At 35.6% G+C, this 23,699-nt stretch overlaps 1 protein-coding gene across 2 annotated transcripts in view; it reads left to right on the top strand.

Moving 5' to 3' along the window:
* Positions 1-23,699, top strand: part of LOC109055048 (copine-8) — a 100,521-nt gene that overhangs the window by 56,290 nt on the left and 20,532 nt on the right. The window contains exons 6-13 of one of the 2 annotated variants that reach the window (XM_042722359.1): positions 4,217-4,293; positions 12,797-12,860; positions 14,104-14,207; positions 16,939-17,043; positions 19,847-19,888; positions 20,682-20,757; positions 22,515-22,568; positions 23,463-23,524. In XM_042722359.1, coding sequence (XP_042578293.1) covers positions 4,217-4,293; positions 12,797-12,860; positions 14,104-14,207; positions 16,939-17,043; positions 19,847-19,888; positions 20,682-20,757; positions 22,515-22,568; positions 23,463-23,524 — 584 coding nt within the window. Of the gene's footprint in view, positions 1-4,216; positions 4,294-5,426; positions 5,871-12,796; positions 12,861-14,103; positions 14,208-16,938; positions 17,044-19,846; positions 19,889-20,681; positions 20,758-22,514; positions 22,569-23,462; positions 23,525-23,699 lie in introns of those variants that run through there. The other variant, XM_042722360.1, reaches the window with a different exon arrangement.

The raw sequence follows: 23,699 nt of genomic DNA, 5'->3' as shown, positions 1-23,699 counted from the left end.
ATATTAATTTTTATTAATACAAGTTGAGAGTTTAGTCGCCAGCAGTAATTAGAGAAGCGGTAGAACAAGTGTTCATGGGAATGTCTGTGTCAGTGAAAATGAAGCATTTCATAAATTACTGAGGATGAACTCAGAGAGCAAAAACTAGTGTCTAAATTAGTGACAGTTACATTGAAGAAAAAACAAGTTTATTTGTCCAAGAAACAGTAACGCTGCTCTTTTCCATATGACAAAAGAATATAGATCAAAAAGAGAAAAAAAGCAAAAAAGTATTGTAAAAATATTACACTCATTCACTGTATTCAAAGCATTCTGGAGACACTGAAATTCTTCCCCTCTGCCATATTACTCAAATCTCATTTGCATTCTCATATCCAAAATTGCTGTGTCACATTTGGTTACAAGACATGTGAGAACTAATGCAACGTTAATGTCAAACATGACACTATACTTTTTTGCACCATTGAGGCTGGAATTAACCCAGTTTAGTTGATTTTGACTAAATATTTGTTTATTAATTTATTATTAAAAGTAAATCATCTAGCTAGACCTGTTGCCCTTAAAATGATGAAATTCTTTGGCTTGAGTCATGGGGAGATGCTCAGGTTTGCTGAAGGGGATGACTCAGAATTACATGAAGTAATCCCTGGAGTGCCACCATTTGAACCGAGCAGATAAATGGTCCGTGTGGCGAGGTTCAAATGAGTAGTGCTGTTTTGTTCCGCTTTTGGCTCATAAACATTAAATCGAATATTTATTGAACTTGTTTTATCTAGGAAAATTATATCACTATAATTATAGTTATCGTTTTTTTGCCCAGCCCTACCTCAAAGTATATCTCCTTCCACTCCCCCGCTGTGAATGGACCCCAGGCTGGGAACCACTGGCTTACATACTGTAGTCCTTGGCAGCTTTTTGAAGCTTGGCAGCCATAGTCATCATTCACTTTCATTATATTAAGGAGTAGCCAGGACATGTTTCAACTCCTTTAAATCACTTGTATGTCGATTTTTAAACTTAATATACTGTATTAATTTTAAAATCATTCTAATGGTACATTCGGATGGCTATTGACTGTAATTACCACATATATACAGTATATTTATGACAGTGAATTCCACTCAGAAGAAGCCTCCAAAGTCAAAAATATAAAAAAACTACATACAATTGCTTTAATGGGTTTGACAAGGCCACTTAATTCTTGTGAAGATGAATCTGGAAGTAGCCCAATCAGTTTAGATGATTTTGACTAAATATTTGTTTATTTATTTATTATTAAAAGTAAATCATCTAGCTAGACCTGTTGCCCTTAAAATGATGAAATTATTTTGTCCACCCTATCAACTTGGCATCACTGGAAGTGCACTCATTTGGCTTGAGTCATGGAGAGATGCTTCAAGGCTTGCTGAAGGGGAAGACTCAGAATAACATGAAGTAATCCCTGGGGTGCCTCAGGGTTCAGTGATTGGCCCCCTTCTCTTCTCGATATATCCAAACTTTTCAGTCAGCAGATGATTAAATTAAATTAAATTAAATTAAATTAAATTAAATTAAATTAAATTAAATTAAATTAAATTAAATTAAATTAAATTAAATTAAATTAAATTTGCATGTGTATTTGCAGATTTATAGATAAGCATACAATTTGCATTACCTGTTCTACCATACCTATTTGTTTAATATTTTGAAAAAAAACAGTGTAATTATGTGTTTGAAAAATACAAACACAATCATTAGGGCAAAGCAGTTGACCTCATTTTCATTCTTATTCTCTGGGTGTGTCTGGATGTTTTCATTTTCTCCTGTCTCATTTGGTCATTCTCGATCCACTGCACTTTCCATTGATGCACATTTTTATTAATACAGAATAAGTTAAATGAAGATCTGTCATTTTTAGCATACCGGCTACATTACACAAACAGTATCGTCTACCCTTATAAAAACTGCTGTTTCAAAGGTCAGTGGGGTGGAACTTCACAGCTCTGCCAGGAAAATCATTTGAATTCTTTTGGCTTTTCTAAGCCAAACATTGTGCTTCACTTCAGATTGATTATCAGAGGGGTGACAACTTTTCCACATGGGGTTTGAACAGTCCTTAAAATAATTAGATTTTTGATTATATTATTGCTTTCATCAGTGGTTCCCAAACCTTTTATATATATATATATATATATATATATATATATATATATATATATATATATATATGCAATAATAATGTTAATGTTTTGTCTCTTAGAAATTTGACATTGAGTTGACAGCAGTAGTAGTTTGAGTTGGGATGCAGATGTAGATTTATGTTCATTATCAAAATCCATAGTAGCATACATTTACATCATGATAACCAGAGTTAAAACCACACATATAGCACCTCAATACAGTGGTAAAAATGCAACTATATGGTTTCTAGGTATAGAGTATTATACCATGGTGCAGTTAGTGTTACTACATTAAATCCAAGGTAAACAATGGCGAATTTTAGATTGAAAAGCCTTCTGACTGTATCGTTACACACAGTGTTTTTCTGCTGTTTGTCAATGCTGTTTCATCTGGATTTACACTAGTTTATATCAGTTGATTGATATTGACTGATTCTAGTTTATATCAGTCATTTGTGTTCTTCGCTGAATTCAAGTGCTTCACACTGGATCTCACAGTGCTGATTTGTGGTTGTGCGATCAGTGAGTAAACACATCTGCTCTAATCAGCTCGCTCTGCACTGTACCACCATTTGAACCGAGTGGAAAAATGGTCCGTGTGGAGAGGTTCAAATGAGTAGTGCTGTTTTGTTCTGCTTTTGGCTCATAAACATTAAACATTATCGAGGAAAATTCTATCACTATAATTATAGTTATCATTTTATTGCCCAGCCCTACCTCAACGTATATCTGCTTCCGCTCCCCCGCTGTGAATGGACCCCAGGTTGGGAACCACTGGCTTACATACTGTAAGTCCTTGGCAGCTTTTTGAAACTTGGCAGCCATAGTCATCATTCCCTTCCATTATATTAAAAGGAGTAGCCAGGGTATGTTTCAACTCCTTTAAATCACTTGTATGTCGATTTTTAAACTTAATATATTAATTTTAAAATCATTCTAATTAAACATTCTGATGGCTATTGACTGTAATTACCACATATATACAGTATATTTATGACAGTGAATTCCAATCAGAAGAAGCCTCCAAAGTCAAAAAATATAAAAACTACATACAATTGCTGCAATGGGTTTGGCAAGGTCACTTAATTCTTGTGAAGATAAATCTTAATGCTACGTAGAGAATTATGTGTTTCCAACTGTGACAGTGGTATGGGAGGGCTATTTTCTGCTTCAGCATAGCAGTGCCTTGGTGGGCAAGGTCCAAAAAGAAAAGATTTACTGAGTCTACTGTAAAAGAATTTAAACTGGCTTGAACCAATCCCAAACCTGAGTTCCATTGACCACCTTAGGGATGCATTGGAACACTGACTGCAACTCAGACACCATCGCCACGGACCAAGTCCCCACAGTCATGTTCCAACACCTACTGTAAAGCTTCAAAGATAGGGAGGGCCAACTCATTATAAAGGCCTATGATTTTGAAATTAAAGGGTTAGTTCACCCAGATATTAAAATTATGTCATTAATGACTCACCCTCATGCCGTTCCAAACCCGTAAGACCTCCGTTCATCTTCGGAAGACCCGGAAGAGAAGAAAATGCTGAATAAAGTCGTAATTTGTGTTATTTTTGGACCAAAAATAATTTTCGATGCTTCAACAAATTCTAACGGATCCCTCTGATGTCACATGGACTACTTTGATAATGTTTTTATTACCTTTCTGGACGTGCACAGTATACCGTACATACATTATCAATGGAGGGACAGAAAGCTCTCTGACTAAATCTAAAATATCTTAAACTGTGTTCCGAAGATGAACGGAGGTCTTATGGGTTTGGAACAACATGAGGGTGAGTCATTAATGATTTTGGTGAACTAACCCTTTAATAGCTGAACAATCACACAGAGCTGTGGGGTTTTGGTGACGACATAATTTTGTCCATATTGTGTACTGTAGTTGACAAATCAAAGATTATCTTTGCTCTTACCCAGTGATTACAGATAAAGTTGAAGAAATCTCAGATATACTATAAATAGACAACTTGAAAAACTGACCTTTCATCTTGCCATGTTGAAAAATGCCACCCAGTCCCCTTTAATGTTCTCTCTCATTGCAGGATTTCCTTGGCCAGGCCTGTTGTACGTTGGGAGAGGTGGTGGGATCATTGGGTGGTCGTATGGAGAAAGCTCTTGGGTAAGAACTGCTCTATTTGGCTTCTTTCCTCCATTTATAAAGCTCATATCTTTCCAGTGTGATAGATCATTGGTTTTCAACTCTAGTTCTGGGGACACACTCCTCTGCACATTTTGAATGTCTTTCTTTTTTAACACACCTGATTCAGATAATCAGCTTGTTATGAGAGAGCACTATGAACTACACAGAGCATGTCAGATAAGAGAGGTTTGATTGCACATGATGAAAGTCCAGCCAGAAGAGCATTGCTGTAGTCCAGCCTAGAAATGACAAGGGCCTGGACAAGAAGTTGTGCAGCATGCTCCCGCCTAATCTTTTGGATGTTGTGTAATGCAAACCTGCAAGATCAGTTTTTGCAATGTGGTCTTTGAGTCAGCTGGTCATCAAAGATTACACCAAATTTTCTGACCAAACTTAATAGGGTAATTGTTGATTGTAGCTGGATGGTGAAATCAATCTGTAGATTTGGAGTGGCAGGGAAGACAAAAAGCTTAGTCTTTGTCAGGTTGAGCTGTAGGTGATGTTCCTTCATCCATACCAAGATGTTCACCAGGCAGCCTGAGATCCATGCAGCTACCATTGGATCATCTGGTTGAAATGAAAGATAGAGCTGTGTGTCATAAACATAGCAATGGTAGGAGAAGCCATGTGCCTGTATGATGGGTCCCAGTGATGTAGTGTATAGGGAGAAGAGGAGGGATCCAAGAACTGATCCCTGAGGAACCCCCGTGAACGGTCGATGTGCTTTGGATACCTCCCCTGAAAGACTTACCTGCTAGATAGGATTCAAACCAGCAAAGTGATGCCCAGTGATGAGAGGATGGACAGGAGGATCTGATGATTCACAGTGTCAAAAGCGACAGATAGATCCAGCAGAATGATAACTGATGATTTGGAATAAGCTTTTGCAATCCGCAAAGCTTCAGTGACTGACAGTAGTCTCGGTTGAATGTCCACTTCTGAAATCTGACTGGTTAATGTCCAGTTGGTTATTTTGTGAAATAAAAATGTTGCCATGCTTTGTACATTGCAAGAAAACACAGTACAAATGTTCCTTTGCAGAATGTATATGATGAAAGGAATCCTGGGAAAACATCAGGGGATTATAGCTGAGCAAACTGTGACACTGTAAGAAGTTTGTGTGTTTAGTTGAGGGTATAAAGTTCACATCGACTAATGAGCTGCTGCTCGCTATTGCTGCTCTTTAGTCTGACTCTGCTCATTAAAGTCTTTATTCCACCTCATCTGCACAAACAAACCTTTGAGCTTCCTGTATCCTTCCCATCGAGGTCGTATTGTCACTCAGCACGTGATTTTTCTCAGGTTCCTAGGAGTCTACTTTATCGTACCTCAGCGCTTCCTCTTGAAGGGAGGTAAACGCCTGCCTCACATACATTTCTCTGTGCTTTGGTTATCAAAGCAGGCTCATTAGATTGCCAGTGGGAGTTCAGTGTCTCGCTGCGTCTGGGGGTCCCTGCACTGTTGCTCCATTAGCTAAGCAGAACCGAACGCCAGCACGCTCATTACATCCAGCTAAAGACAGACCACTGCTTCTGTTCAAGAAAATGAAGAACAAGGTGATTTGTGGTTTGTACATCCCTGCTGTTTGGAGTATTTGTAGCTTTGGTTGTACTTGCCACTAATAATATATGCTGACCTGAGAGGGATATTTAAATGGAAAAACTGTCCAGAGAAGTTTAGAGAAGTTATTTAAAACGTTTGTGTAAATGTTACTTTAGACGTCTCATGCACTGCTGTGGCATGCAAAAAATGTACAAAAAGTATTATAAATATTTAAAAAGCAATGTAATACACTATGTATAAAAGTAATAATAAAAAAACCCATAACTTCATATTATTAAATATTTTAATTAATATCAATTTATTAATATCCATGCAACCATGCAAAGGACAAGCAGTTTGGAGAATGGATAGTTGAATTAATTTAAATTAATATTAGTTATCTAATAAACTGTGATTCATTTATTTATTGATTGATTGATTGATCGTGTTATTAAATTATAAATTAGTTTTTTATAAATAAGTTACATTAATAATATTGCTATTATTTGTATTGTTAATATACTTTTTTTAAACATAATTTAACAGATTTTTTTCAGAATGTATATTAGATTAAATGATATCGTTCACCCAAAAAATGAAAATTCTGTAAAAATTTACTTACCTTCGCAAACCACACATTTTGATATATTATATGTTTCTGTAGAATTATTGGGTGTTTATATTTACAGTTTTTTCTGTGAATTTTCACAAGTATCCATTCATTTTGATAGGAATAAATGTGAGTGGGAATTTCATGTGAGGGCAAAATATTTCCCCTTTCAGATGTCACATTTCAGTGTTCAAGTTTACACACGTTGTCCTACAAAATTCAGCTTGGTTTGAAAGTGACTTCTGCATCAGCTGTGCTGCATACACAGATAAACTACTGACAATAGACAATGTTCTTTTTTGACCGTGAAATTTAGCAAACAACTTTGCTAATGTGATCTCACTTTTACAATTAGGGTTTTGTAATAACTATAGCAACAATGATACTTACTGTCTCTCAGCAAACTTGGCTTATATATGGATAACTGTACTATAATGACAAGGGTTACAAAAGCTGTTTTGGAGGCAATAAATCACGGCGAAACCCCACACCTGCATTTGAGGCCTGACAGGGGGGGACCTTTAACAACCCTAATGACTGTTAATTACAGCTAATTACACAGTTCAATCACCCTGCCAATCGCGTCTGGGAGACGCTGCATGAAGGGAAAAAAATGTTGCTATTTTGAGCGCGGTTAGTGGAGTGCTTGGTTTGTGTCTTGTGAGATGCACTATTCTATTCCTAATGTCTGCTTGAATAGTCTGTTGAATGACTTTGGAGATCAATCTAAAAGAGTATAACACATTTGCACTTCTGTATGTGCCTGTGTGTGGGAGGCAAGTGTTTGCTGAGAGCAATACATGCATGTCTGACGTGATATAAGAGATATGAGTGATATCACTTATATCGATATTGCTTGTATCACATGAGATTGCACTGTCAGGGTGATCAGTACCCCAACACAAAGCATCTCAGAGTGAGACAACTACAGGCGGATCAGTTGGATTGGATGAAGCTGAAAATGCACCATAAAATGACTTCTGTGTCATTAATAACAATGAGATCTCTCCTCCGCTGAATTCAAGTGCTCTTACCTCAGCACCCGTGCTGAAGTGCACTCATTAAAGCCCAATGGACCATGCCACCCAGCAACTCACTGTGAACACTTTCCACTGGAATAGCAATATGTTGGGTGGCTTTCCATGCACATTATGATATCAATACAAATGCTGTTGAAAGCAATTAAGCATATAACATGTTAAAGAGTGTCATGATATTTAGACTCACTTTGCTTCATATGCAGTGTTACACCGCAAACAGCTGCAACACACTTTTATGGTATTGTAATGGGATAGTGATTTGAAGTTCTTCCACTTTTGGATGCAATTTTTTTAGCAAAACATATATTTTAGTTGAAATTATTGTGATCTTATTCTGTTGCGTTCCATCTGTTTGATGCATGTACAGCCGCTTTTTCAATAAAGTCTGTGAAGTCTAATGGATGCACGCTTGCTGTCTGGACAAGCCTTTTTGCAAAATGAAAATACTTTCTAACATAAGGATAAAACCGTATTGTAAGATATGTGCTGAGGAAAATATGCTTCAAATGCATTAAGCAGCATGCATCTGACAGGAGGGCAAGCCACGGTATGCTGAGTTAGTCTTAAAATAATAAAATATTTGTGATTAATGAATGATTGGAAATAGTTGTAGGAGACAGTGTTATATCACAGTGCTTTGTAGGATAAGTAGTTTATTCACTCAGAAATATGCAGTCTTTTATCTAGTTTGTAATGTTATGATTCCTCTCAGAGCTGGTTTGATCCATGGCTTACCACTCTCTGTACTTTAATATGAAGAAATTGAATGTAAAAAATACTTCCAAATCTGCAGTCAAAGTAGGTGGTCACTGTTGCACTATAAACATCAAATATGTTCTTATTGGCTGTGATTTTGTTTTCAGTGTGGACAGACAACAGTCAGAGAAAACGTGACACAAATGTGTGTGGTTTACAGCAATGGTGCCAAGAAGCTCTGGAGAGAATCATAGTTTGAGTAATGAGACACAGCACTGTGAATAATGACCATTTGACTATCATATCGTTTCTTTCTGAGAAAATAAAGTAAGGTCCATTTCTTAAATGCGTTTATATGAAAAAAAAAAAAAAAAAACACTAAGAAAAAAGACGTGGCACTTTACCATTTGCTTGTAATTATACTTATTATTTCATTCAGGTCTCTGTCGACCGAGGGGAGATAATTGCAGACCAAAAAAAAAAAACAAAAAACAAAAAAACAGCCATTCCACTGCTGTGTCTCCAGTGCTTAATTACCTTGCGCACTCAAGATGCTGATTGCAAATGCATGCACCTTGATTGGGACTTACAGGAGGGACTAAATGTCAAAAAAAAAAAAATAGAATGGAAGCAATTTTTCATGTGTTTGATACAGAAAAGTCTATTCTGAAGCATCCTGGATGTTCTTGGATGAGACTTGAAAACTTAATATTAGAACAATGTTATTTGTCACATAGTTTATAATGCATCTTTGTTTCCTAACCATTTTTGTCTTATGAACCTTCAAAGCTGATTACTGATTATAATGGCTTCTATTCTACACCGGATGCGAGCGGCGTGGCGTGACAAAATACAATAGAATTCTACAATATAAACATCAGCATTGACTGAGTGGTCGCGATCAGCTCCAGTGGCCATAACACAGGCTTTGATGCATGCCGTAATGCGTAGATCAGCTCTAGTCTCTGACGATACTGAATCTGTTAAAAATGAACCATCCATTCATCATATCATCATGCAAAACTAAGAATTAGAATCATTGTAATGTGATGGTCAAATATAGGTGCAGGTGGGTGGCGGGCAGATAATTTGAAGCAGTGGACTCGAGTGAAGTTTGAGCTCATCCATGCATCTCTACACTACACTGACCTGGGTCTCCAATAGCAAACAATGGTGCGTGCTCTGCTGGACAAACTAAGTAATTACACCATTCAGAAGCATTTAATGTGTTATATGTTCTGTAAAAAAAATTAAATTCATATCGCCGGCATATTCGCCGTTACCGATTTATCGGCGACAGGCTCATATCGGCCGATAATATCGGCTAAATGATGTAGCGGTCGGGCTCTAATGCTTATATTATTGTTTATAAATTTTTGTTTCATAAGTTAAAAAAGCTAAAAAACTGGATCCTGCCTAGGTAGTTGTGTATAATAAACTTACTCATGGTTAGAAATTCTAGATGTACAGTATAGAAATATACAACTAAACTGCATCAGTAAATCTGCAGGTTAATACGTTGTCAGTGCAGAATTGCACAAGATTCTCAGCTCTTACATCTATTTATTCTACATGACCAATCTCAATATAATGTTCCTCTTGAAATACAGAAAGATCTGAATGACTCCCCTGAAATATGCATGAGAAGACATCTTAGTCCTATTTATTAGATATCTCTGCTGGGTCCCTTAGGTTGGACAGATTGGGGTTGTCATGGTGACTACAGGGTTTCTCACACTTCATGCCTTCCATTTGTTGGGTCAACTTATGTGCGCTGTAATGTTTCACAGCTCTGTACAGCAAAAATCTGTATTTCTGTCTAGCATCTGTCTTACCCCTTATGACTTACAAAGCAGCTTGCATATTTGCTACATCATGATTGCCTTTTTAAAATGTTCTCATCACTCAGAAAGTTTGTTACCCTTCAACTGATCGATAATAATAGCAAACTAATAAACTTAGAAAGTGTTAATGGAGTAATCTTCTGCCTACCCTCGCTCTTTCAGTTTTATGTACTGGAAGTAATGATAGAGTACATGTAATGAAGAGTCAGTGACGTGGGAATCCATGTGCAGCTTTATTAATAACCAGAATGAGTCAAACAGGCAAAGTTCAATCAACAGCGTTAAAGGGCAACGTAGGAAAGGCAGAATCAGTACCGGAGTCAGTGCAAAGTGGTCAAGGCAGGCGGCAGACAGAGAGTAAACAAATCCAGTAAACGGGCAAGGTCAGAGAGGCAGGCAAAGAACAATCAGACAGGTATAAACAATCCAGGTAGTCAACAGTTAATCCAACAAGGTAATACCGCACAGAAATGTCAGCCGTAGCAAAACAAGACTTCACATAGAGGTGAGGAATGGCACGGGTTAAATAGTCAGGATAATGATTCGCACCTGTGCAGGTAATCAGTCTCAGGCACGGGATGATGGGAAATGAAGTCCACAAGGAGAGTTAGTACTCTGGTGATGGTTCCCTCTGGTGGTGATCGGAGGGAGCCACAGAGGCTTGATTTGTTACAGTACATATGAAAACTTGCTTACATTTATTACTTATTCTAAGGAAGATATTAAATGATTCTAAAAGATATAAAGTAAATTATCTGATTTTATATATCAGTAATTTAGCTTTTTTTTACATTGTATAACAGTTAATGTTTGTCATACTTAAAGTAACACATTCTTAATTTCTACACATTATATATATATATATATATATATATATATATATATATATATATATATACAGGTATATACACTCCCCTTCAAAAGAACAGTGAAACAGTGAGGCCAATTCCTTTATTTTTGCTGTAGACTGAAACCATTAGGGTTTTACATCAAAAGATGAATATGAGACAAGAAATCAACATTTCAGCTTTTATTTACAGGTATTTTCATCTGGATGTGATAAACACATCTTAGAGGATAGCACCTTTTGTTTGAAACCACCCATTGCTAATGTGACTAAAAATATTGGAACATGTGACTTGCTCATGTGACCAAAAGTATTGGAACATATGACTGACAGGTGTGTTTTGTTGCCCTGGTGTGTCCTGTTACATTGATTATTCATACAATAAATAGCACTGAATTTCTGCGCTCAGTCTCAGTTTCAGATTTGGGTTTTGCCTGTGCAGACTGCATTTATAGTTAGATATGTAACCAAAATGAAAACCAGAGAGCTGTCTATGGGTGAAAAACAAGGAATGGTGACGCTAAGAGAAGATGGAAAATCAATCAGAGCCATTGCACAAACTTTGGCCATGGCCAGTACAACAATTTGGAATGTCCTGAGGAAGAAAGAAACCACTGGTGTACTAAGTAACAGACCTCAAACAGGTAGACCAAGGAAAACATCAGCAGTTGATGACAGAAACATTGTGACAGCTGTAAAGAAAGAACCTAAAACAACTGTTAGTGACATCAGCAACAACTTCCAGAGGGCAGGAGTGAAGGTATCTAAATCTAATGTTCACAGAAGACCTCATGAACAAAAGTACAGAGGGTACACCAGAAGATGCAAGAAGGCTAGGAAACGAGCCTCAGAAATTCTGGGACAAAGTTTATGGACTGATGAGACAAAGATGAACTTTTACCAAAGTGATGGAAAGGCTAAAGTTTGGAGAAAAAAAAATTATATGCTCATGATCCCAAACATGCAAGTTCATCTAGAGCACAGTGGAGGCTATGTCATGGCTTGAGCTTGCACCACTTCTTCTGGGCAGAAGTCTTCTGGGCAGATGGCAGCAGAAAAATGAACTCAGAAGTCTACAGAAACATTTTGTCTGCCAATTTACAGAAAGATGCAATTGGGAGATCCTTCATCATGCAGCAAGATAATGACCCAAAACATAGTGCCAAAGCAACAAAGGAGTTCATCGGGCAAGAAGTGGAAGGTTTTAGACTGGCCAAGTCAATCTCCAGACTTAAACCCTATAGAGTATGCATTTTTCCTGCTAAAAAAGAGACTGAAGGGTGTAACCCCCGCAAACTGAAAGAAGCTGCAGTGAAAGCCTGGAAAAGCATGACAAAGAATGCAAACGTTTGCAAAATGCCCGATCTATGAGCTTGTCGAGCCCCAAAATGGACAAAATAAGCACTATTATTTTGTCCATTTTGGGGCTTGACAGGCTCATAGATCGGGCCTAGTTCTAATAAAGTAACTAAAGCAATGCTCACTTTGCTGTATGACAGATTGGTTCCACCCAGAGCACAGTGGCATAGCCCCAGTCCAATTACATTCACTTAAACTCTGTACACATGAGAGAGCATTCATAAACCTTAATCAAGACTTCATCCACCAAACTGTCTGTGCAAGAGTCAATTCATTATATTACCAACAGCTAAAGAATACATCAGAGAGCCTGATCACAAGCACCAGCATACTGCTGGGAAACATTGTGACTACGGAAGAAGGGATTTTCTTTGCTTTATTTTCACATTAAATAGGCCTAATTCTTTCATATGAAGCTTGGTACACTTTGAACCGTTTGATGTAGAAAATAAAATATTTCATGATGTGTCATGTCAGTTCTGTACAATATTATTGTCCAAGAGACACATTTATGACCTGAATACTCTCATTTTGTAATTCACAGGGGGATTCCAGGGAAGAAATGTGGGACAATTGTTGTGAAGGCAGAGGAGCTTAGCAACTGCAGGGTAAGAGCTAATATTGTTCATGTAAATTCAGGTCATATTTGTGCCCAATGCTTGCTTTTGCCCATCCAAGCTCGGCCAATATCACTCACTTCCAGGTGTCTATGAACAGTATATAGACTTATATGTCTTTAATACAGAAGTATAAACAAAGATAAACATAATCAAACACAATACCCAATATTTATATGTGCTGCTGATTTTCTGGTAGATTTTTATGTGTGCAGAGTGTCACATTGTTAACTTAGCAACTTGTTGATGCCAGACTGTGTTAAAATCAATTATGAGCCAAGCCTCCTGTGCAGTTCCATCACTGATTTTGTAATTTTAAGACGTGTGTGTGTGTATGTGTATATATATATATATATATATATATATATAATAACAATGCTATATCATGCACAATATGTTCTTTTATAAGTACTAATAAACAGCCAATATGTTAATAATAGGCATGCTAATAAGCAACTAGTTAATAGTGAGATTTCGTCCCTATACTGAAGTGTTATCTTTTTTAGTTTTGCTAATGAGATTGTGTGTGCAGTCCAGTTTTTAGCTTAGCAGCATGTCTAGCATCTAACTCTGCTGAAATCAGTTCTGTCCAAGTCTGAAGTTGTAGGCTTCACGTGATGAGCACTATTTGTGTGCTTCACAAAGCTGTTTCAGATTAGTTTCAAATTACATTTCATAGTCTGCTGCCTATAAAGTCAGGAGAAAGAACGGCAGCTTGTTAGGAGCTAATCTCATTTGGCTTCTCAGCATGTCTGTTATAGTCTATTCAAAGTAGCCTCTTTATCTTAGTTGTAAAACACAGGATTCAGTAATAGCATGCATGATGTGCCAAGAACTTCAGCTGTGCTCACACACACACATGTAGTGTGCAGAAAGACCTCCGCATTGCTAGCGTAATTGTTACTTTTGTCTTTCACAACAGGGATCAATAGACCTTATCCCATTCCCTGCTGAAGCATTGCATCTCACACAGACAGTGAATGTGTGTCTACATAAACGCTTGTCAAATGGATTTCTGATTAGGCCTTTTAGCCTTGCCATCTGGGTACAGTAGTCAAGCAAATGTAACATGCCAAGCTGTTTAGCATTTGCATAATGTTATCTGTCTAGAAACCCTGAATGGCCAAATAATCAGCTCATTTATACTGATATTGTTGTCCCAAGTGCTCTAAATCCACACGTACACTCCCGTTGCCCTCATAACCTGCTTTTCTAAAACACTCTCGCCCTGCAGGAGTCTGTGATGATGCAATTTTGTGGCAACAAACTGGACAAAAAGGACTTCTTTGGCAAATCGGACCCCTTCTTAGTGTTTTATCGCAGCAATGAGGATGGAACGTGAGTAATACAGACACATGAGCAGATTCTTGTCAGTTTCACACACTGCTCACAGCATCAATCTCATCTCAAGCCTCTATGTTGGGGAAATGGCTTTCCATTGAATTCCTTTAAGTTCATATCCATAGTCCTTTGCACCTGGATCACCAGGGGTTCTTTTGGAATGGAACAATAACCCCTTATCTGGTTGATTCTGTTCCTCAATAATTCCTGATGCCTTCACTCAGAGAAAACGGGGTTATTCAGCTTCAGAAGGTTATAGAAATATTAAAAATGTATTTATTTATTTAAGCTACAGTTCTATACAGTACAAAATAATTGTGTATATATGTATAATACTTTATATATAACTGAAAAATTATATATATATATATATATATACTATAACTGAAAAATTATATATATATATATATTATATATATATATATATATATATATATATATAATTTTTCAGTTATAATAAAGTATTATTCAATATTATAATTTTATGAGACACATCTTCTCCATACTTTCAATCATGTTGAAATTTTATTTATTTTTTATTTTTTTTAATCAATTGAGTCAAATCCTCCATGTACTTAAAGGGATAGTTCACCTAAAAGATATTTTTTTTTTAAAGTATAAATTCTGTCATGTCATTCTACACCTGAATGACTTAGATATTTTGAGAAATGTCTCAGTGCTCAGTTCTTTAAAATAGCATCTTTTGTGCTTTTTGGGTGAACTATCCCTTTAATGTGAATAAGTGTTTCAAGAGTTACTCAAGAGGTTCCATTTCAGTAATGATGCTTACTAATAAAACAGAAAACAAGAATGCCCTCTCTAACCAAACTAATTCTTACAGTTTTTTTCAACAGCTTACACACAAAATCTTTACTTGTCACACACTTTCTGAAACCTGACACTCAAACACCAGAACCACACACCAAATCTGCATAACCATAATCTAATTCTCGGCCTTTGAAAACACTTTTTGCAAAACACAACACTCATAAAACTATTTCAGTCTAACAAAACACTTTTTGCAAAACACAAAATAAAACAAATTAATAAAACAAACAAATCTAAAATACAGTGTGTTTACTATTCCCAAGTTAGTGTTATCTGTATGCACCGGAGGTCTGAGAGTAACGCAATTTCGATTCTCTGTATGTATGTACTGTACATGTGGAAGAATTGACAATAAAGCAGACTTGACTTGACTTGACTAATAATTATTAAACGTAATTTATTGAGAGTACAGTGTGTTTACTATTCCCAAAAACTCAAACACTAAGAAGAGGAGGAATGGCATAACCATTTGTACTGTATGTGTGTGTGGCTATAAATACAGTTTTTAAAATGGAATTGCATTTTATTTATTTTTTATGAAAAGCTGCTGTTGCTGTTTGAATACTAAGGCAGAGATGGATCATTACTTTGGCATATATTTGTTCCGACCTGAAACCATCTCAGTGCAAAGCATAATATTTTTAAGATCATTTATTTCAGCAACACTAAAACTTACACACATACACACTTCAAAAAGAGCCTTCACCCCCCAAACTATGAGGACATGAGGTAAACAGTGTGTGTGTAAGAGAGCAAATAGGAAAAAGGCCAATATTGAGCTGTGTACTGAGGCCATAACTGAGCAATCCATTAATGTCTTTGTCCTTTAGAGAACAGAATCTGTTTTTTAAAGTAAATCCTGTGGTGATTTGTGTCAGAAAGTCAAATCAAATATTTGCTCCATTTCTGAAACCTTCCTGTTGGTGCTTAGCAATAAAACCAATACAAATTTCCAACAATATTCACTTTTTTTTTTTTTTTGGACAGTTTTCAATATTTTTGTACAGAAATTATTTCTGTGTAGCTCCACAGTGAAGCCTGCCAAATAAAGTGTGATTTCAGCTTAGGCAAACATGATATTCAGCTTTATTTTGTGTGTGTGTTTGTGTGTGTGTTAAAACACAAAACCAATTCCACTTACTTACATTTTACCAGTTTTAAACTCACATTTGAATTATGTCTTCAAACTACAGTTGTCAATCAATTCAAACATTTTAGCACACAATTTTATAAACACATTGTTACAAAAAAACAAACAAGCAAACAGGTGTTTAAATATTGCACGTTCTATGAATTATGACACAGATAAATGTATGCGATGTAAATTTATGCAATGATATTCTTCTCACTCACACTACAAACAACAGACATACTGACTGAATCAAAGCACACTGTAATTGCACACTCAATGCAAATCTGTAATAATACAAGAATAAAACAACTTTCATATTTATTTCATTTACTATTCAATATTCTTTACATAGAGATGCAATCTCCTGCTAGTATTCATATTAGCAGTCTTTGAATGTTGTTGTTTAATTTGTTTGGCTATGATTATGACTTTGAATTTCACAATAGAATGGCTTTACTTGTGATAAATTACTTTTGCTTGGTAGGAGGGTCATTATCATTGATTTACTGATAAACAAATGCAATGCTATAGCTGTTTCTCCGAGACAGAGAAAGAAAAAAAATCTTGTCATTTCTAAATATTCTGATAAGCTTTTGGGATCAGACTGAAAGGAATGAATCAATTCCAATTTCAAATAAGTGGACAATGTTAAATCAGTCAAATTTAAATATTTCATGTAAATAATTGTATGTGCTAATGTTTATTTGAAATACATCTTCATTTGATGGCGACACATATTTTTTCAGCTATTATCCTGTTATCTTACAGATTTACCATTTGCCATAAGACAGAGGTGGTGAAGAACACGCTGAACCCTGTGTGGCAAGCCTTTAAAATCTCCGTCAGAGCCCTGTGCAATGGCGATTATGACAGGTATGGAGTGTTTTGTACTGGTAGAGGTTCGTTAGAAATTGGTGTGTGTTTTAATTGGTTGTGGGAAACAACATTTTGTTGCCATAAAGTACTTTCAGTTTGATCACTTCACATTTGAACCATATTTAAACTATGGTTAAGTTTAAATGTTCACACACTCCACACATGAATTAAATCTTAAATATTGAGGTTACTTGGTTGCACATAAATGTGTAAACTTTATTTTGTAAAAGACTATGTCTGGATCAGATTCAGAATGATGATCAAAAAATAGATGGAATAGGTCACTTCCATCAACACATCCAGAGCGTTCAAGGTCCTATAACAATTCCTGGATAGAATTATAATTCAGTAATGTTAGGTAGTTTTGATTTTCATTGTTGGCATCAGAACATGTACATAACCAATGAATAATGTATCTGTTTACAAACACAGTTGCTTGTTTCTGCTTCTTCTTCGATATGTTTTCATCCATACGTTCAGTACTCTTTCAGAAGATGCGTACATACACCAGTGAAAAATTCTACATTGGTGGGAAAACACTTTCTCATAAATGACGGAAAATTCCATTCTATTCAATGGCGAGGAAAGAGTAAAAAATAAATAAATAAAAATATTTTTTTATAGCAATAAATATTAAATATCAAAGCCTACTGAAAATTACTAGGTTCTGATGCAGTAATAGCTGGACAGCATTTAAATATATGTATAAGAATACAGCAACAATATTTTTTCATGTACAGATGACAATGATGTTAAAATGATCCAAGTTCACATGGATTCGCAACACAACAAAAAAAACTGTTATTCATGCCAGGCCAGTAGCTGGCGATGTCACTTTGTAAAGAAACTCTATGCATCTGCGCACATTAGACCATAGACCAAACATGTAATATGTATGCACATGATGTCACCATTTTCAAAAAAAAAAGCATTTTTGTAGTGTAGAAAAATATAACGGCATCATTTAAAAAAACCTTGAACTTTTAAACCCGTTTTCAAAAGTTTGCTTTTTCAGGCCCCCAAAATACCATTGTCGTGTATATAAACATCCAAATCGCATAATAAATTTTCTGTTTTGTGAAAATGGTGTCATGTAAACATCCCATCATTGCATACATAATTTAATAAGTTTTCATAACCAATGAATATAGATAACAAAAGAACATAAAAAAAACCAAAGAAAACAACATTGGTCAAAAAAATCTAAACATATCAAAAAAATGTAAACATAGAAAACAATATCTATAGATGGTTTACTTAAAGTACTATCTGCATATTATGTTGTAATATGAGAAATTATATTACAGTTAAAAATAATATTAAGAGTCATGAGACAACATAGAAGAGAATTCCATCATGAGTAGCTCAAACAGGGCTCTTGCTGTGTGGCGATAAAGCGGGACGCTTCCTCACGGTAGCGGCACTCACTGATGAGCATCGATCGGTACCATAACGCACTCTCCCACACAATGCCTAGGCCTTATCTCTGATTGAACACGTGGGAAACGAAAGAGAGAGACAGACAGACGGATAGGAAGAGTGCTGGGCTCTCGGAGGAGTCTGGGATGCGAGATAAGCCAGCGCACACGCTCTAATAAAGAAGCACGGCGTGTCTTGCTGATGATAACACTGAGAATGGGTGCTAAGGGATGGTGTGGGGATTGGATTGTTGTTAGCATGTGTTGCGTTAAAGCTCTATGTAATTGACAGAGCTTTTCTGTTTGAACTGTTTAAAATCACCACTCGCCTGTCACGCCACGGACAGACAGCAGGAGTTGTAATTATTTTCTGTCAAAACGCACTAAACCGGCTCTCTAACCTTAGTATGTGAAATATTTTTAATTCGCCTTCCTGAAAAGAAAGTGCCATGGGTAAACTGATTTTAGAGATTGTAGTTATAATTCCAAGGTAGTTCTGACTCTGAAACTCTGATGTTCTATAGAATACACACAAACATACAATAATTTGAAATCCATATTACATGCCAAATCACTACTTTGAGAATGTCAACCATAAATAGCCCCCACATATGCGTCATATTGTACTTATCAAAGTGACTCTAAGTATTATTATTATTATTATTACAAAACAAAAAGTATGAAGAAACTGAATTTTATAAAAAAGTTTCAACTTTCCACTTAAGCATCTGAAGAAAGTTCCTGTGGTTTTTATTAAAGTCCTTGACACCTGGTGTTCTTTCTTTGTTCTTCAAGGATTGAAAAAAAGAACAAAGAGGTTAATTAGTGCAGCTTTTTAAATATTTTTGTCATCAACAGTAAAGCCGTACACATTCTTTTTTGGTGTGATGATTATTACCATGGAAACAATTAATTTCTAAGTCCAACGACATGAACAGCTCGGTAGTATCTCAGTGTTGTCATCTCATGAATATGGTAATTCCAACATGACATGAACACAGCTTTAGGCTAATAAACTATATTGCTTTAGAACAGTTCATTAGAAATGATTTCTAATGCATGCATCAATATCACTGTTATTCAGTGCATGCAGTGTTTGTGCTGTGGAATTAATTATACATAAATGATACATAATAAAACAATACAAAAACACATCACAATGATACATTAATTCATGTGGCTTGTTAAGGAGAGGTCTACTGTTACTTTCATTAGTGACCAGAATTACAATTTAATCTAGCAGACAATAAAATAGGCAAAAAAACTGTCAACTGTCATTCTCAACATACAAGGTGTGTGGAGCTGTATTCAAATTCATTTTTAAAGAAATTCACACAAAGACATAATTTACAATTCTGCTTCTCTTTCTCTCTCTCTAACAGAACAATCAAAGTTGAAGTGTATGACTGGGATCGGGATGGCAGGTAAGGAACTATAAACAGCCACATGAAGCTTAAAAGGGATATCAGCCCAAAATGACATTTTTTTGATTAATCACATGCCGTTCTAAACCCGTAAAAGCTCTGTTCATCTTCGGAACACAATTTAAGATATTTTGGATGAAAACCGGGAGGCTTGTGACTGTCCCATAGACTGCCAAGTAAATTACACTGTCAAGGTCCAGAAAAGTATGAAAGACATCGTCAGAATAGTCCATCTGCCATCAGTGGTTCAACCGTAACGTTATGAAGCGACGAGAATACTTTTTGTATGCGAAGAAAACAAAAATAAAGACTTTATTCAACAATTCCTTTGTCAACGGTCTACTCTGTGTCTCTCCATATCACCGTATGCTGCGTATGCTCTTCTGTATCATCCGCGCCACAAGGATGCGCTGTTTCTATGTGTATTTAAAGAAAACAGCGCATCCACCACAAACTTTGCATGTAAACATTTAACACAGCCATCCAAACACAAAATTATCTTAACCAAACAGTTCAACTTTCAACTCTTTGTAAGCACTTTTGTATGATTTTGGAACCCAAATGAAGCCTGATGAGTCCATCACATTCATTTCCATAAATTATCATAGTGATTTTGAGGGATTCGGAGGGTGCTTTGATCTATGATAATTAATTGTTTTATTTCATAGCATGCTAAAAGGCTGAGCACTGCTGAAATATCAGAACAAAATTTATCAGAGCAAAATAAGCTTATTTTAAAACAAATGTAATGTTTTCCATGCTGACAAATCTGTGTATTTGTGTGTTTTAACAGTCATGACTTCATTGGAGAATTCAGCACAAGCTACAGAGAACTGTCAAGAGGCCAGTCACAGTTTAACGTGTATGAGGTAATCTTATTTTATTTATTTGTTTCGCAGAGCTCATTAACATGTACATTTTTCAGAAAAAGTGTTCACAGTATAACAAATATACTGTAGCTTACATTCTTTATTACTTGTGTTACAAGTAGACTGCCACTTTTGACACAAGTACAGTATATCTGAATTATTGTTTCATAGACACAGCATATACTTATATTAGCTATTTTTGCTGCTTTATCGTTAATGTCTCAATGTAAACATCATCTTATAGAGCATTGTTACACTAACTCAAATTTAGTTACAATTTATCCCATAAACTGCTTATGCTTAATTAACATGAATAAAACAATCCAAACTGTATTGTGCAACTTAATTTCAGTTTGAAATTATGATTTAGGTTAAATAAATAAATAAATCAAATGTTCATTGTGAACATCAGAAGGATATGCAGAGCTGTAGGTGCTACACACATACATGAAAATAAAGGTTCAGATTTCATTTTGCATTTTACTTTACACATTGGTGCTAATTTTTTCTGGTGTTTAGTCCATAAACATTCCACCACAAAGTCACAAAGTTGGAATGAGATTTTGCAGCTTATTTCTGTTTTTTTGTTTGTTTTTTTGGAATGGGGAGGAAGCTTTGAGTACTTTTTGTCAGAATTTATATAATTTATAAAGACATTTATGACATTTAAGTTAAAAAAGTAAAATCTAGCAAAATCTTCCATATATAACAAAATAACAGAGATATTTAGACTTTTTCCTTTGAGAATATTAAACAACTTTTGATGAAGGGTGATATAAAAACTGAAAACCTTGTGTTTTCTCAATTAGGGTGAGTAATTTCACACTGTCATTTAAGAGGAACACTCAACAACGTGAGGATTTAGAGTCACAGATCTAAAAAGATGCTGGCAGATGATCCCATCCCCCAGGCTTTGCATTTATTCATAACACATTCTGCATTAGTGAGTGGGAGGAACAGAGATCTTTTTTGATTTTTATATATTTTATATTTTTATATATGTGGCTCACGCTTTTCCATATGTGAATAATCATCACTGTGATAACAGTCTATTGTTGTTTTTGTCTCACAATTGTCAAACATATTTCTCTAACCTCTCTCTTTCTCCAACACATTTCTCTAGTTTTCTTTCTCTCTCTCTCTCTCTCTCTCTCTCCTTGCACACGGGGACAACGGGGACATGCACAAATACACGGGGACACTCATTTATGTGTCAGTAGGGATTGGAATAGAGCAATGAATTTAACAATTCTGGATTCCAATTTCACGTAATGGTTTTACTAATAAGATAAGATGACAAGGTATATCCACTGCTAAGGTGGTGTAGTGGTATGGAGGACTAAGAGTGCAACTTAAAAATAAAGTGAAGGAATCAATGCAAATCAAATGTATTATTTCAAAACTAAAAAAGTAATTAGACCAATTACAGTTCTTCCATTTTTTTTTTTTTATTGCATTGGCAGAAAGCGTTAAGCAATTTCTTTGCTAAATATTTGCTTAATTCTTATTACATTTCTAGCAGTTGTTTGTTACACAATATTAAAAGAGGCTACAGGGAAATAAAATTATATTTAGAGGCAAATGTCAACACATTAAAAAAGGCAATTTCTACACAGCCTGAATTTAACTCTAGGGTGTAGAAGGGGTGTTGTGTAATGTCATACAGTGCATGCATATCAATTATGTTGCATTTATTCAGTCTCATACAAATTCTATTATCCCATAAATGATTATAATCACTCATTTTCTCTGCACAGGTCATAAACCCTAAGAAGAAAGGCAAAAAGAAAAAATATCTCAACTCTGGAACTGTAAGCATACATTTTTCATGTTACATTCTTGCTAGTGTATGCTTTTGTTTTGATTGATTTAGTTTCAATAAATACATTTCAATAAATAAAGTCATATAATTTTTTCTGTCGGAACAGTGAATTGAGTCCTAAATTGAGATCGTTTTTTTTTTTTTTAATGTCTTGAAAGTTTAACCAGGTGAGGCTTAAAAACACATAAAAAGGATACATTTTCATGACTTCACAAAACTGCAAAGCCATATGAGCATAACCATGAGATCCATTTTCTACTAGTTTATCATATCTGTACCCTGAAGCTTTAAATTGTACAATTGTAATTGCTGTGTAAATGCATTCATGCCAATTCTGAACAGCATTAAATAATCCATGTACAATTTACAGGCCATTTTTTGTCATCTATGTTGACAAATGTGTATTATCTGCATTCCATCTTAGTCCAGGTCATAATTTTGTGCACAGACTACTGGGATGCTTGCAGTGCTGAAAATAAAATGTAACATAAGATAAAATGAAAATCAGTTTGGTCTCGTGAAAGCATGTGCTTTGAGCTGATAACAATAGCTAGTAATTGACTTGTTGACTTGTGCTTCTGTTGACTTGTCATTTATAAAAATTAGAACTAAATTTATATCATAATATAATCCAATTACTTACCATTCCAGTGGTAGAATGCATTTAGTATAAGCACTTTACTTTGAATTTTGTTTAGCTTGTAGCTTGACAAGCTACATTTTCAAAGAAGCTTACCCAACACTTTTTTAATTTTTCTGTCTGACACTGCTATCGCAGTCTTTCCTTCTTAAATCAGTCAGTTAGAAGATTTCGTGTTCTTGTTGATACTGAAGTCACCTTCCTGGACTTCATCAAAGGCGGGTAAGTGCTCATTTGCAAAAGGTGACACTGCTATCATTTCTTGTTGATACTGAAGTCACCTTCCTGGACTTCATCAAAGGCGGGTAAGTGCTCATTTGCAAACGCTTCTCTTTCTTTACAGTCAGCATCTGAGGTGGAAATGCCAACAGACAACACATGCCTGTGGAAAGCAAAGTCACTTGGTGCATTTAAATTCTCACATTACCAGTGGTGACAACACAGCTGTATTTGTCTGTGATACCAAACCACCCCGAACCC

Source organism: Cyprinus carpio, chromosome B4 (assembly GCF_018340385.1).
Source record: "Cyprinus carpio isolate SPL01 chromosome B4, ASM1834038v1, whole genome shotgun sequence".
NCBI classification, from domain to species: Eukaryota; Metazoa; Chordata; class Actinopteri; order Cypriniformes; family Cyprinidae; genus Cyprinus; species Cyprinus carpio.
This window is presented reverse-complemented; position numbering and strand designations above follow the sequence as displayed.